Source organism: Capsicum annuum, chromosome 5 (genome assembly GCF_002878395.1).
Source record: "Capsicum annuum cultivar UCD-10X-F1 chromosome 5, UCD10Xv1.1, whole genome shotgun sequence".
NCBI classification, from domain to species: Eukaryota; Viridiplantae; Streptophyta; class Magnoliopsida; order Solanales; family Solanaceae; genus Capsicum; species Capsicum annuum.
Window position 1 is genome coordinate 191,400,299 of NC_061115.1, and position 17,113 is coordinate 191,417,411.

Below are 17,113 nucleotides of genomic sequence, written 5' to 3' on the forward strand. Positions count from 1 at the left end.
CATAAAAGACCCCACTAGGTGGGAATACACTGGGTATGTTGTTATTTTTATGTACATAAAATAAATGCTATGTACCTCTGAGATGTTGAACCATAGTTTACTCCTGATTGTGGTAAACTAACCATGGAATATTAGACCACGCCGATCATGAGCGAATAAAAGGAAAAATACATATATAGTTGTTCGAGCTGAAATACTTGAAATAACTAACCACTTGCGTAAGTAGCCTTTTTAGTGCTAGTGGATTGTAAAATAATGGCTTTGTGCAACGACTGACAGGATGCATAAATTAACAGTCGTTCAAAATGCAAAAACGTAAATGTCGGCGTTCTGCGATCATTAAAAACCCACCGATGCACCAACAAGAAAATTGGAAACACTAGACATGGAACACATTAAAATTACAAAAACAATCACCTTCTAATTATACATTTCACTAGACTTTCCAATGGCAGTAGGGTTATATATCCAGGACGACTAATTTAATTGGGAAATATAAGCCAAGGGCATCTTTCATACCTGAAAACCCCAAAAAGAAGCATCTCTCACAAAACGAAAATACAAAAGCAATCAGGAACGAGGAGCCGCCATTTGCTGCTTCTTTACTCTTTCATCCTGCTTCACCATACTGAATACAAAAAAATGCTTGATGGATCAACATTGCAACCAAATTCGAAGAAAAGAGGGAGAACTAAGAAATTGACATAAATAGCGGCCACCAAAGAATAAATAACAGGCGATGTAAACAAAAGAATGTCTTAAGAGCAATATCCGTCTGTCTATTCACTTAAGTAGCAATACAAAAATTAGGCTTTCAGATTGATAGACAACTTATTATTCGTGTTTCCAGATTACCTGATGTCATGAGGGGTAATAAATATCCACTGTGATCCTTGTGCCAATGCAAAATCCACGACAGCGTCTAGGCTGATTTTTCTGCTAACCGCATCCTGTAGATAAACAGAGTTATAGATTGCAACCAATAGACAGTTTCTCTATTATGTTTAGAGCCAACAAAACGTGTAATCACTAGAAATAAGGATTTATAGATTCCTAAAAGATAAGTAAATTTCATAAATGCTTATTCGTGATTACGATCAGAGTAAAACAATCTCCCATTGCGACAGTTGACCACACCATGCCTGTATCAAAAGATCCGTCCACTCAGACACACGAGTGTGCCATTAATCTAAGAGGATATGATGTAAGACAACACGTTAAGTGTCACAATTCTTCTTTTGCAGCATCTGCATTACTCCATTTCAGCTACCACTAAATTATGAAGAGTAATGTAAATATTCATCTCATCCGAAATCTAATCCCTGGTGATACCAGTTATAGTGGACAAATTGTGAAAAGTAAACATACAGCTTAGTGGTTTCATTCATTTATCTAACAGAGAAGAGACTTCTTATTACCTTTTGTAAGTAGTTGGTAATTTCATGGTAAAAGGGGCGCGAGAAAAGAAAGAAATAACCAGAACATTAATTTGTATCCTAGCAACGGCTTAGCTTTCAGCAGAAGGTTATGAATGTTTTGCTATTCTACCATCTGATCATTACAAACAAGTAGTCGAGATACATCAAATAACAACTCCCCCAATTAGTAGGACAAGCATTTTTTAAGAAAGTATTCTAAAAAAGATAAGTTGTAAAACTCACCATAAATACGTCAAATTCATCCATTGCTCTAAATGGTGCTTCAGTCATCTCATGAAGAGCAAGTGCAAAGCACAAAGTTGAAAAAGAGCGTTCTCCCCCTGATTTTGCATGAAATAGTTTCACATCAGATTAAATATAACAGGATGCTAAAAGAAGGCATCCACCAATACATATTCTCAGGAAAGAATTCATTGTCAAAGATAATCGCCGAAGAGGTACAAATGAAGCATGCAATTAATAAACAAATTAGATAACTGTTCATGGCCCCTAAAAATGCAAACATCATTATACAGCCTTGGGAAATGGAATTGCAAAAGCACATCCCCCTTCCCCAAGCTTCAGCTAGAAAGAAAAGGGAAAAGGAAAAAAAATTGGAATCGAAAATTCAATTCCATCAAAACAATCTGAGAATTTGACCAAAATCGGACACAACGAGTCCAGCACATCCCCCTCCCCCCGAAGCTTCACCTTAGATGCCGCACATGTGTCTACATGACGTGCATGTGGGTTCCAACCCGATCTGGTCAACTGATTTTGAGAACTTTGACCAATATTAACGGAGAAATTCTGGACAGATTTAATGATTACTGTAAAGAAAAATTGAAGAAAATGGAATACCTTGTATATTTTCTCAAAGTCCTCAACATAATATCTCATAATTAGGTTTTATAACTCTAATTTTAGATATTTGAATTATTTTTAGCTGAGATCCCACGCCTGTATCCATACCTAGATCTGTATCCCCAAATCTTTTAGTGCAAACGGAAGGATATGAGGGTCACTTGTTAGTTGATATTTCATGTTGATTGGGTTTATTTAGGAGGGAGAACTGACGTCTATGGTTTTTCAGTGGTCGACAGTCTGTCCAAAATTGTCCAAAATGATATTGGAGAGATGGCAACGGCATAAGGATATGGACGAAGAAGAAAGAAGGAATTAAGTATTTGGAAAAGAAAATAAAACAAATTACTCCCTCTGCTCATTTTTACTTGTCCACTTTTCTATTTTGGAATGTCCAACAATACTTGTCCAGTTTATAAAACCAATGGATAATTTACCTATTGCTACCCATTTTACCCTTAGCATTAAATACGATTTATTATCTAATGCATTTTCAAAACATTAAATTTATTATATTCAAGGAGTAATATGGTAAAAAGTACTCATCATTTACTGTTTCTTAATCCCTTTGCCAATAGGAAAGTGGACAAGTAAAGTGGGACGGAGAGAGTACATTTCAATTCGCATGCTCAACTTGAGAATCACTTATCATGTCACATCAGTGTGACATTTTCAATAGGCAAATTTTGGGTATAAACTAGGTGATAATAGGTAGCAACCTCAGTTAAGATGTTCAACTGAAAAATTGTGACAGTGTACCCTCCCCAGACCCCACTTTGTGGGAATACACTTGATATGTTGGTGTTGGTGTTCTAAAGTTTGGGCAAAGAATGCCTGTATACAATAAGTAAAACAAAACTGATACAACTGGATATAAATTAATATAAAATTAAATTGGATACCTAATATTGGAAGTTGATTCTTTTAGGGTTATGGATGAAATAGAAAAAGGATGTTTTGTTCAAAAGTTAAACCACATTTGATTGATTTTAGAGAAAAATCTCAAAAAATACTTGAATTAAAAAGAATTATAGAAAACAAAAACGTGAGCACAATCTTTGATCCACTTTTAGTTTGAATCTTTCACTATCTTTAGTCCTAAGCTTCCTAATTATTTTATTATTTAAATTATAAATAGAATCTACTATCTTATGGAATTTTCAATTTTGCACGTATTACATTTATATTTTTCTGATATAGCTCAGTTTTTAATCTTATAATCTAAAATATATGATGTTACATTGAGGAATGAAATAAACAAATGCTACAACAGGAAGAATAAATGAATAATTTACTTGAATAAAAATGATGGTAATTTGCAAGATAATTTATTTCTTGTAAAGAAAAAGAGTTAAGAACAAGACTGAACTGTTCCCTAACCATACGGATTTTAAAATGCAAGGAACTGTCCCCCTCAGAAAGGGACTGAACCGTTCGCCAAAAGTTAAGTTTCTGTTGTGAATTAGGACAACTCATTTATCAGGCTTACGTAGGACATGACCAAATAATCTATTGCAATGATTCACTATATCCTCCATGCGTGCACATTTATTCATATTGCATCTTCAGCGCTTTCTAGATAGAAAAAGATTTTTGCCCTTCTGGTACTTGCAGCAATAAACCAGTCCGACATCCCAGTGTAATGATCTAAAGTTGATCTTTCTCAAGCTGTTCAGCGATGCTTCTCTTTCCCACACCATTACCACAAGTGATCACAGTGCCAACGTGACTACTTAGGATTACGGCTTAGTTGATTGATTGTGGTGAGTATCTATATAAATTTGAGAAAGAAAAGGATTTTTTTCCGCGGAGGGCGTCATCTACTGTACGCATTCATTTTCACAAGTATTGTAAAGAATGAGAGAAAACCTGAAAGTCCTCGCGTGTCATGAACATTGCTGCTTGATGCATCTTGGGGCATTTTTACCTGAAATATTTCGGAGAAACAAAAAAAAAAAAAAATGGATGGACAGAGACAAAATTGAAGGAACCAGTCCACATAAAAAATAATGTACTACTAGCTTAGGCAAACAGAACCATGTCATGTTAGCGCAAATCACCTCTATTGAAAGAGTCTTCTCTTCATAATTAACTTTGATGTGCCCGCTGATTCCTTTCTTACCCAAATGGCCATTAAATCTAATGCAAAATTGGCAATCAAGAAAATTGAGATATGAGGGAACTACCAACTAAGGAACCTACATAATATGGATAGGTAAATGATAGAGGTCGTACTGCCATGTTAATTGACGCTTCAAAAGAGTAGCATTTCTCTGGAATTTGCTCCACCGTAGATCGAGGGCCTTATGGCATGCCTGACAATATGTTTAGGAAGATATATTAGATAAGGTTAACAAAACAAAAGGGAAAGACATAAGATGGACTACATTAGCACTATGCAAATGCGCAAAAGAATTTCAAATGGAAGTGAGTGCCAACCTTGGACGGAGAAATAAGAAATCCAAAAAGTATTAGGAACAAAACACTAACTAAATATAGCACGATTCCAAATGTCTTGAATATTGGCTGGATTGCAACAGTTAAACTAACAATTATAATTCATAGCTTGAGGAAACATTTCCTCACTAAGACACTAACTCCGTTGTGAGCCAGAAACTTGAGTAAAGTTAGAGGTCAAGATTCGTGATTTTTAGATGACTAGTTCTAGTCATTCCAATTAACTCAGAACAGGTACAGAAGCTGAGAAATCAGATGTACAATTTTCACTAGCCAATCTTGAACCAAATACCAAGTATTAGGAGAAAAAAGCTTGTAATCTATATATAACACGAAAAATTATCTTTTTTTATGAAGTAAGATGTTAATAAAATGAAGGCAACTGGAAGGTGCCCGGTACAAAAACCAAAAACATCTTGTAGCTGCTTGAATTTCCTGTGAGCTGAGTGACCTCTCCATGCCCACGTCCCTAGGTTCTACTTGGCATGGCAATTTTATCATGAAAAGAACCAGTAAAATGTTCCACAAAAATCCTTCAATGTGATCACATAGGAAGAAAGAACCAGTAAAATGTTCCACAAAAATCTTTCAATGTGATCATATAGGAAGAAGCAATTCACTGTTACAGTGTTTCCTCTTTTTGCACATGTTATTATATATTTCACTGGCCTTTCCTCTGAGTCATCAATAGCTCAAATTATTCACAGCTCGAGTTATTTCATTCCACTAAAAAAAGAAAGGAAACTTCCAGGAGGGACTTTCGTCTGCCAAATGGCTTTCCATGGGAAAGTTAATTCATGTTCCTCCTGACCTAGTAGAAAGACCTAGCTTAACTACCATTCACCGGCCATTTCATAACATTTCATTTTGATGTTACCATAGTAGAATATATTTTGAACATGGTAAGCAGTGGTCCTTAATGTTCAGCAATAAGATTGACAATTCTGTGTAAGGCTTTTAATGCCCTCATATTTCTCAGCAAATTTGTGTTAAAACTTTGAACATTTTATTGAGTGGCGCGTGCTCTATCCAAGTATCAGGCCAGAATCAGGGGTAGAGCAAAAAAGGATGATTTCTAGCTCCAGTAAAAAATGTTCATATCAGAACTAGGGAGCTAACAAAATTCAACGAACTGCCAGGGGAACTATAGGGGACAAATAAGCCCAACTAAATAGATAAATAAGACATCTAGCTTTGAAAGATAGCCAAGTACATTGATAATCCATCAAAGCATCTGTTGTTCCTTACATTCAAGATATTCCAATCCATCAAAGCATCTGTTGTTCCTTTCATTCAAGATACTCTGAAAAATAGCGGGAGGTATCATCTTCCAGATTTTTCCTAATGGTGCTATCTTACAGAATACCCTAGAGAATACAACAATAACAACAACATACCCATTGTAATCCACAAAGTGGGGTCTAGGTAGGATAAGAGTGTACGCAGACCTTAACCCTTCTTGGAGGTAGCATACTCTATAGAATACTGTAGGATATTTCATTCAATTATAAAATATTTCAGCGACCAATTTCGACCGCAAATTGCCGGAATCCAGCGACTCTATCAAGTAAACGGACTCAATCGATCAGGCGCACTCGCTCCATCTTTTCTAGTTGGGTATAATATTTTTGTCTTGATTCCTTTTTCTGAGTGTCTTGGCTGCCTATCTGGATTGGGGGTGACGACTTGGTGATTTTGGTAATTCTTAATAGTGTTTTACCTGTTAATCCTATTTGCGTTTTTTTGCTTCTAGTTGTTTTAGTAGTTTTGATTACTATTACCTGAGGAACTAGCATATATATTTAGTTTGGTAGTCTATATTGGTTGTTGTTGGTGTTGGGCAGCAGATTCTAACTCCTTGATTGATTTCATTATAACCAGTTTGTCCTTTTAGCCTTATCTTTATTCTCCTCTGTTATCTGTCTTTTATTCTTTCCATCCTTTTTCTCCTATTTATGTAGCAGCTGGAATTGGCAATGGTAGACTAGGGTCATGTCATAGGTCGAGATCGGGGTTGGGAGGTGGGGGGGCTGGGTTGGGGATGAGTTTGGGGTTAGGGGCAAGGGGTAGTAAGGTTACGTGGGATAAGGGAGCTTCTAGGTTGCGAGTTGGATCTTGGAACATAGGAACTTTGCAGGGTAAGTCTATAGAGCTGGTGAAGATTCTTCGAAAGAGGAGGATCAGTATAGTGTGTCCATGAAACTAAATGGGTAGGCACTAAGGCGAGAGATATGGATGGTTATAAGTTGTGGTACTCGGGTCGCGTGAGACATAGAAATGGGGTAGGTATCTTAGTAGATGAAGAACTTAGGGAGCAGGTGGTTGAGGTAAAGAGAGTTAGTGATAGGTTGATATCTATTAAGTTGGTCATTGGAGGGTCTACGGTGAACGTAATTAGTGTCTATGCCCCGCAAGTAGGTTTGGACTAGAAGGAGAAGAAGGAGTTTTGGGAGGTTTTAGATGAGGTAGTGAGGAGCATCCCAAGCACTGAGAAGCTTCTCGTGGGATGGGATTTCAATAGGCATATTGGGCCTTTGCCAAGAGGTTTTGAGGATGTGCATGGTGGTTTTGGTTTTGGGGAGCGGAATGACGGTGGAGCTGCTCTTTTGAATTTTTCTAGGGCTTTTGGGTTGTGGATAGCGAATTCAAGCTTTCCGAAGAAGGAGGAACACCTTATTACGTTTCGTAGTTCAGTGACCAAGACTCGGATAGACTTTTTGTTTCTTAGGAAAGGGGATAAAGCGCTTTGTAAAAACTGTAAAGTCATACCTAGTGAGAATCTTTCGACTCAACATAGGTTGTTGGTGATGGATTAGGTTATCAATAAGGGCAAAAAGAAGAGAAGCGTGGAAGCTCGGCCCAGGATTAAGTGGGGTAGCTTGACTTTGGCTAGTGCTTTGGAAATAGAGGAGAAGTTGAAGAGTAGGGGGGCTTGGGAGAGTAGAGGAGGTGCGGATAGTATGTGGGAGATGACTGCTAGTTGTATTAGGGAGACCGCTAGAGAGGTGTTGGGTGTCTCGAGAGGTTAATCTGGCAAACATCGGGGAGACTGGTGGTGGAATGAAGAGGTTAAGCAAAAGGTGGAATATAAGAAGGTGGCTTATGCTAAGTAGGTTGCGAGCAAGGATGAGGAGGAAAGACAGACGAATAAGGAGGAGTATAAGGTAGCTAAGCGAGAGGCTAAGTTAGCGGTTACAACGGCTAAGACTGCAGCTTTTGAGCACCCGTATGCGGCTTTAGAGGAGAAAGGCGGAGATAAGAAGTCGTATAGGCTGGCTAAGGCCAGAGAGCGGAGGGCTCGTGACCTTGACCAGGTGAAGTGCATCAAAGGAGAGGATGGTACAGTGTTGGTGGAGGATGCTCTCATTAGGGAGAGGTGGCAGTCCTACTTCCATAAACTTTTGAACGACGAGGGGGACAAAGGTTTCGTGTTAGGGGACTTGGAGAATTCTGAGGAGTGTCGAGATTATGGGTATTGTAGGTGTATCAAGGTTGAGGAGGTCAAGGGAGCTATTCGCAGGATGAGGCGGGGTAGGGCGACGGGGCCAGACGAGATTTCAGTGAATTTTTAGAAAAGCACTAGCGGGGCAGGTTTGGAGTGGTTGACAAGGTTGTTTAACAGTATTTTTAGTACAGCAAAGATGCCTGAAGCATGGAGATGGAGTACGATGATTCCAGTGTATAAGAACAAGGGAGACATCCAGAGTTGCAATAACTATAGAGGTATTAAGTTGTTGAGTCATACTATGAACGTTTGGGAAAGGGTGGCAGAGGTGCTCGACCACTGAGGCCATTCACCTTGTAAGGAGATTAGTGGAGCAGTTTCGGGAGAGGAAGAAGGACTTGTACATATGTTTATTGATCTTGAGAAGGCATATGACAGAGTTTCCAGGGAGATTCTGTGGAGGTGCTTGGAGGCTAGAGGGGTGCCCGTGGCATACACTAGGGCGATTCAGGATATGTATGATGGGGCCAAGACCCGGGTGAGGACGGTAAGTGGAGATTCAGAGCACTTTCCAGACGTGATAGGGTTGCATCAGGGATCGACTCTTAGCCCGTTTTTATTTGCCTTGGTGATGGATGTTTTGACGTTCAAGGGGAGGTGCCTTGGTGTATGTTATTTGCAGATGATGTGGTTCTGATTGATGAGACTCGGGTGGAGTTAATGATAAGTTGTAAATGAGGAGGCAGACGCTTGAGTCTAAAAGATTTCGGTTAAGTAGAACCAAGACGGAGTACTTGGAGTGTAAGTTCAATGATGTGTCGCAGGAGACTGGAGTGGTTGTGAAGCTGGAGTCTCAGGCCATTCAGAAGAAGGAGAGTTTCAAGTACCTGGGGTCTATGATTCAGGACAATGGTGAGATTGACGAGGACGTCACGTATCGTATTGGGGCAGGATGGTTGAAATGGAGGCTCGCTTCGGGAGTTCTATGTGATAAGAAGGTGCCTCTGAAGCTTAAAGGTAAGTTCTATAGAATGGTAGTCCGGCCGACTATGGTGTATGGAGAGGAGTGTTGGCCAATTAAGAACTCCCACATCCAAAAGTTGAAGGTGGCGGAGATGAGAATGTTGCAATGGATATGTGGGCATACCAAGAAAGATAGGGTAAGGAATGAGATTATTTGAGAGAAGGTGAGAGTTGCCTCGGTGGAGGTCAAGATGCGAGAAGGTTACATTGGTTCAGGCACGTGATGAGAAGGGGCTTAGATGCTCTTGTGCGGAGGCGTGAGACACCGGCTATGGATGGTTTTAGGCGGGGTAGAGGTAGACCAAAGAAATATTGTAGGGAGGTGATTAGGCATGATATGGAGCAGTTACAACTAATGAAGGACATGACCCTTGATAGGAAGGTGTGGAGGAAGCGGATTAGGGTAGAGGGTTAAGGGTGGGAGGGCATCGATAATAGTAGGGGTGCGCTCTTCGGGGGCTGGAGTTTTTTGTTCGTGGCTAGCGGTGTTAGTTTATTTTTCTTATCGTACTAGTTTATATATGTACTTATCTTTTGTGGTTGGTACTCTGTTAGTTTGTCTTGTGTACCATACTAGTTATATACACTTATATTTGGGTGAGTATATGGATATCGGTCCTAAGCCGGGGGTCTATCGGAAACAGCCTCTCTACTTCTCGTAAGGTAGTGATATGGTCTGTGTACACTCTACCCTCCCCAGACCCCACTAGGTGGGAATACACTGGGTATGTTGTTGTTGTTGTTGTTGTTGTTGTCTACGACAATTATATAAGGCATAACTCTTGTACATTTTATTTAATCAAATCAATGAGAAATTTCTTCTAATTTGATATTGGAGGTAGCATACTCTATAGAATACTTTAGGATATTTCAGTTAATTATAAATATTTTTTATTAGCATAGAAATTGATTGCCTACCAAATTGTACGTAGTCTACGACAATTATATAAGGCATACCTCTTGTACATTTTATTTAATAAAATCAATGAGAAATTTCTTCTAATTTGATATGGTAAAAGAGCCTCTACGATATTGGTGAGACTCAAAGAGCTTTTGGTACTGGCAGGCAATTTCGGCTAAAGAGTGTTGCCATCCTGGCCAAAGTGTACAGCACCACTCCTCTCTCCGACAATCCATGCCACTACACAGGATGATTGTACAGGCGTGACTCTTACTTTCTGGATGGCTCCTCTTTAGCAACCTTTCAGGAGTCGCTCTTTCTAGGTTTATCCTATCACAATTCATCTTTCTGGTGACAATTCCTGTACCATTATTTTTTGACGACCGACGTCACTGTTTTTTTATAAGACTAGCACCCTCTTCTAAACCTTGAACTTTTGTTATCAATTCAAGTTACCCCGACATAGTCCAGGAGACTTGCCTCATCTTATCTCTTTTTGGTGCTCAAAAATATATTTATTTTCGTGTGCAGTACTAGAATCGGTGAAGGACAAGATGCAGGAAGTGAGGTTGAGATGGTTTGAGCATGTGAATATGACAGTGCACGAGTTCATAGGTGGGAGAGGTTGCCTATGGATGGTTCTGGCAGGATAGAGGTAGGCTGAAGAAATACTTGAGGGAGATGATTAGACATGACATAGGGCAGTTACAGACAAAGTTGCTCAAACTCTCCAAAAATGTTGCCGCACCCGTATCGGATCCTTCAGAAATACACTATTTTTGGAGGATCCGACACATACCCGTAGACATTTTTGAAGAGTCCAAGCAACTTAAGTTACAGCTTACTGAGGACGCGGCCTAGATAGGAAGGTATGGAGGACGTAAATTAGGTTAAAGGGCTAGAGCATGTGGGTGTGTCATAGCCAATAGATAGGAGTGCTTTGGTGTAGTCATGCTAGTAGTCGTAGGACTTTGCTCGTAGGCTGGAGTTTCAAGTTAAGAGGGGTTTGGGTGAGGTATGTGTTTTCGATTAGATAGTGTATAAAACCACTGTGTGGGTGTCTTATTTCTGTAATTTCATCTTGTTTCATATTTTATTACGGCTTTTTTACTGTCTTTTTGTTGTCCTGAGCCGAGGGTTTATCGGAAATAGCTTCTACTTCTTCGGATGTAGTGGTATGGACTGCATACACTTTGCCCTCCCCAGACCCCACTATGTGAGAATACACTAAGTATGTTGATGTTGTTGTGCAGTACTAGAATCACTTTCTTCCATTGAGCAGTTACCAACAATATCTAGTAGGAACAATTCCAACATCAACCTTTTCTTTTAATTGTGCACTATCCAGCGAAATTTTGGCATCAACTTTTTACATTCTTTTTAAAAAGAAACTCAAGTTGGTTTCCCACTGAGGAAGTCTCTTAGAATATCAAGAGGGAGAAATGATCTAATAGATACTTGTCTGAATTTATAGTGTGGACCCTCCTACTCAATCCATTGTCAACTGAACCCTTAAACTCAATAAAACATAATATTTTAAGCCCCTTTGACCATTGACCAACCTTACGTTGCATATCTTTGCTGACTCAGATGTAGTGTGTGATATCACTTATTTTATAGCACGTGAATGTGATACATTTGATTCAAAACTATTAATTTATGAAGAAACAAATCAAATAAAAGACTAAAGTTGAAAAAGCCCCTCCCTCTTCTTCAACATCTTTGTCATTTACACAATGAACCCACCCTCGACGGTAACAACCCCCCAGCCCGCTCCTCATCGTTCCCCCTCTACCCCAGTGTCGTTGCCCCACCTACCCACACCTTCCATCTTCATAAAGAAAAGCACAATATTTATCACCATTAACGAAAAAGTGGTGTTCTTTCATCTTCATAAATTATATGATTGCAAATTCAAACAAAAAATCAAAAGTCAATTTTTTGCCTCTAATGTCAGAAGTTCAAAGAGAAGATGTAGGTATGAGTTTAAGTATAAGCAAAAACAAACAATAAACCCAGTTTATTCCCACATAGTGAGGTCTGGGGAGGGTAAGATGTACGCAGTCCATACCTCTACCTCTAAAAAAGTAGAAAGACTGTTTCCGATAGACCCTCGGCTCGAGACACAGAATAATAAACAAATTCATAGTAAAGCATGGAACAAGATGGCATAACATAAATACAACACCCACAAGTAATAGTAAACAGAGAAAAGTAAACAAATTCGTAATAAAGCATGAAATAAGGTATCATAACAAGAATAATACCCCCACCAAGTAATGCCCTACACTAGCGACCCAAACTAACCCTAGCCTTCTGCCCTAATTCGCGTCCTCCAGATCTTCCTATCTAGGGCCATGTCCTCAATGAGCTGTAACTGCTCCATGTTCCGCCTAATCACCTCTCCCCAGTACTTCTTCGGCCTACCCCTACCCCACCTAAAACCATCCAAAGCTAGCCTCTCACACCTACGAATCGAGGCATCCATGCCCCTCCTCATCACATGTCTGAACCATCTCAATCGGACTTCCCGCATCTTATTCTCCACTGGAGTCACACCAACCTTCTCCCTGATAGTCTCATTCCGAACTTTATCCCCCCAAGTCAGCCCACACATCCAACGCAACATCCGCAATTCCGCCACCTTCATTTTTTAAATGTGGGAGTTCTTAACTGGCCAACACTCCGCTCCATACAACATGGCCGAACGGACTGCCACCCTGTAGAATTTGTCTTTAAGCTTAGACAGCACCTTCTTAACACACAATACCCCCGAAGCGAGCTTCCACTTCATCCATCCCGCCCCAAAACGGTGCGAGACATCCTCGTCAATCTCACCGTTACCCTGAATCACGGACCCGAGATACTTGAAACTATCCCTCTTACATACCACCTGTGATTCCAACTTCACTACCACCTCATTCTCCAGTCTCACGTCATTAAACTTGCATTCCAAATATTTTGTCTTGCTCCTACTCAACCTGAACCCTTTAGACTCAAGAGTTTGTCTCCACACCTCTAATTTATCATTCACACACCCCCGCATCTCATCAATCAAAACTACGTCATCTGCAAAAAGTATACACCAAGGCACCTCTCCTTGAATACGCCACGTCAACACATTCATCACCAAAGCAAACAAAAAGGGACTAAAGTAGATCCCTGATGCAATCCTGTCAAGACAGTGAAATATTCTGAGTCTCCTCCCACCTTCCTCACCTGGGTTTTAGCTCCATCATACATGTCCTTAATTTCTCTGATATATGCCACCGGGACTCCACTCACCTCCAAGCATCTCCAAAGCACCTCCATGGGGACTTTGTCGTATGCCTTCTCCAAGTCGATAAACACCATATGCAGGTCCTTCTTCCTTTCCATATACTATTCCACCAGCCTCCGCACAGGTGAATTGCCTCCGTCGTCGAGCGACCGAGCATAAATCCAAACTGGTTCTCTGAAATAGACACTATCCGTCTCAGTCTCACCTCGACCACTCTCTCCCAAATCTTCATAGAGTGACTCAATAACTTAATACCCCTATAGTTATTGCAACTCTGAATGTCACCCTTGTTCTTATAAAGAGGGATCATACCTCCAATCCTCGGGCATTTTCGTTGTCTTGAAAATTCCGTTAAACAATCCAGTCAACCACCTTAAACCAGCCTCGCCAGAAAACTTCCAAAAATCCACAGGTATCTTATCAGGCTACGTCGCCCTACCCCATCGCATCCTGCGAACAGCCTCTCTAACCTCTTCTACCTTAAAACGTCTACAATAACTAAAATCCTGACACTCCTCTAAGTGCTCCAGCTCCCCTAACACAATAGCTTTATCCCCTTCGCCATTCAAGAGCCTATGAAAATACGACTGTCATCTATTCTTAATGTGGTCGTCCTCCACAAACACAGTACCATCCTCCCCCTTAATGCACTTCACCTGATCGAGATCACGACCCTTCCTCTCCCTAGCCTTAGCGAGTCTAAACAACCTTTTTTCCCCTCCTTTCTCCTGTAACCCCGCATACAAGCTCTCAAATGCTGCCGTCTTAGCCGCCGTAACTGCTAACTTAGCCTCCTTCATAGCTAACTTGTACTCTTTCCTATTTACCCATTTCTCTTCTTCGTCCTTACTCTCAACCAACTTAGCATACGCCCTTTCTTGGTCTCCACTTTCTTCTTAACCTCTTCATTCCACCACCAATCCCCCTGATGATGCCCGGCCCGGCCCCTAGAAACACCCAACACCTCACTAGCATTCTCCCTGATGCACCTAGCCACCCTATCCCACATACTATCCACGTCCCCCCTACATTCCCACACCCCCATTCCCGCCAACTTCTCCCTTATCTCCCACGCATCCACTAGCGTCAAGCCGCCCCACTTAATTCTACGTCTACACTCCTCACCCCTTCTCTTCCTATTCTTCTTTATACCCAAATCCATAACCAAGAGCCTATGCTGGGTCGTAAGATTCTCACTCGAGATAACCTTACAGTCCTTACACAACACCCCATCCCCTTTCCTAAGCAACAAAAAGTCAATCTGAGTCTTGGCTATCGCGCTTCAGAAGGTGATCAGGTGATCGTCCTTCTTCGGGAAGCCCGAGTTCACCACCACCAAATAGAGTAGCCACCTCTTCATTTCTTTCCCAAAACCAAAACCACCATGCACATCACCAAAGCCTCCCGGTAATGCCCCGATATGCCCATTGAAATCTCCTGCTACAACAATCTTCTCCGAGCTAGGCACGCCTCTCACCACCTCATCCAAAGCCTCCCAAAACCGCATCTTCTCCTTCCCATCCAAGCCCACCTGCGGCGCATAAACACTAAACACATTCAGGGTAAATCCCCCTAATGACCAACTTAATAGTCATCAACCTATCGCTGATCCTCTTAACCTCCACTACCTGACCTCTAAGCTCTTCATCTACTAAGATGCCAACTCCATTCCTACGCCTCTCGCTCCCAGAATACCAAATCTTGTAACCATCCACATCCCTAGCCTTAAACCCTACCCACTTAGTCTCTTGAACACACGCAATATTAATCCTCCTCTTTCTAAGAATCTTCACAAGCTCTATGAACTTACCCTGAAGAGTCCCTATATTCCAAGACCCAACCCTCAGCCTATCAACTCTATCATCACGTCTTCCTCTACCGCCCCTGACGCCAAACCTTGGCCTCCCTCCCACCCCCGCCTTTCCCTCTTCCCCCGCCCCCACCCCCTCGAACATGACCCTATCCAACCATCAACGCCCACAGCCACTACTACAAGAAAATATAAGAAAATATAAACAACGTAGTAACAAAGCAGCAGCAGGAAATACAAGGCTCACACAAATTAGAAGAAATAATCAAGAAACAAAACTAAACTCAAATAGGGAGAAAAAACAAAACCAAGGTAAGGACAAAACTAACAGTAAGAAAAATAGAGCACACTAATGGCCAGGCACCAAGGACAGCAAAACAAATAATAACGAGCGGCGCAAGTCACGAATATACTACAGCAGACACGTAAGTCAAGATACAGGAGATAATACGATAAATAATGTGAAGGAGGAAATAGCAAAGGTTAGAAATCACCGGGATATGCGTGTAGACCAATTTCTTGTTTCTTGCATGTTATGTTGGAATGTTGTATCCCTTCAAGCTGATTGCAGAAACTGGTCGCCTGGATATTATCGCCGGAGATTCGCCGAAGTCCCGTCGGACTCAGATCTAGAACTGACGGAATCAGGTCTGGTCGGAACCAGCAGATCCTTCAAATGGACCCGCCGGAATCTGTGGCCTGTGACCGGAACTGCAAGCTGCCTATGTCGCCGGAGTCGAGCCGACTGTGACCTTAACTTGCCGGCGAAAGCAGTGGTTGGTTGGTTCAGAAGACGGCGAGAGAAAGGAAAGGGGAGAGGGGAAAGGATAGCGAGGACTAGGGCGAGAGAATGGGGACGAGGACGTAACCTTACCAGTTTCCGGCACTCCTACGCCGTCACCGGCGCCGGCTGGTCAAGGGTCAGTGAACGTTGGGTTAGGGACGTTAGGGTAAGTGAACGTTGTGAACGTTATGTATTCCAGAGCTATGAGTTTATGTATGAGGAGTGATAATGGGTATTGAAAGATCTAAAAACCCCATTAACAAGTTTGAGAAAGCTCAAAAAACAACAAATGGGTCATGAAAATTTGTGAAATTAATTCAAAATTTGGTTTGGGGTTCATCGGATTTGTGTTTGTGAACTTGTAAATGAAAATTCAAGTGAAATGGGAAAATGTTTAAGCAATTTGGAATGAATTTTACGCTCAATTTGTAAGCAAATGTGGAAAAGGTGGTTGTTAAACTTTTTTTGAGATTTTTGCAAAAGTGGTATATTTAATTTAATTTATTTTTTAAAATTTAATTCTGATGTGTCAATTAAAAAAAGGAAAAGGCTCAAAAATACCCCTGAACTATCTGAAATAGCTCAAAAATGCCCCTCGTTAGATTTTTGGCTCAAAAATACCCCTCTGTTAAATATTTGGCTCAAAAATACCCCTCCCTCCAACAAAATTCAAAAAAGGATCAAAAATACCCCTGAACAATCTGAAATGGGTCAAAAATACCCCTCTATTAAATATTTGGCTCAAAAATACCCCTCCCCTTAACGAAATTAAATTATTTCGATTGAATTAAACCCTATTTAAACCTAATACTTCAATTTTTTTTACATAAAAGTATTTTTTTAATTTTAAAAATAAGATAATGAAAAAAAGTATTTGAATTATAATATAAATTGGTTGAATTTGATTTGAAAAATAAAGGTCAAACCCATCGATAGAACCGCAAACTTGTCCTGAAAATTCACTTAGGCTCCTAAAATAAGGCTTGTACCTATCAGACCCCTAAACCCCCGAATTTTGTTCCAATTGAGCCTTTTTTGCACAATCAACAAAAGGTATAGAGTGTGTAACATACTCGCCTGACGTGGCAAAATTGACCAATAAAAAAAATACACGTGGCAAATGATTTTTTT

The 17,113-nt window shown here is 40.6% G+C and overlaps 1 protein-coding gene across 1 annotated transcript in view; it reads right to left on the reverse strand.

Annotated features, from left to right (window-relative positions):
• Window positions 1-306: 306 nt before the first annotated feature.
• LOC107871069 (structural maintenance of chromosomes protein 6B) overlaps window positions 307-17,113 on the reverse strand; it is a gene marked incomplete in the record, with an annotated part of 59,070 nt that continues 42,263 nt past the window's right edge. The window contains 6 exon segments of the mRNA XM_047413312.1: window positions 307-628; window positions 856-950; window positions 1,662-1,759; window positions 4,152-4,209; window positions 4,343-4,421; window positions 4,518-4,597. Of these exon segments, the coding sequence (XP_047269268.1) occupies window positions 571-628; window positions 856-950; window positions 1,662-1,759; window positions 4,152-4,209; window positions 4,343-4,421; window positions 4,518-4,597 (468 nt within the window).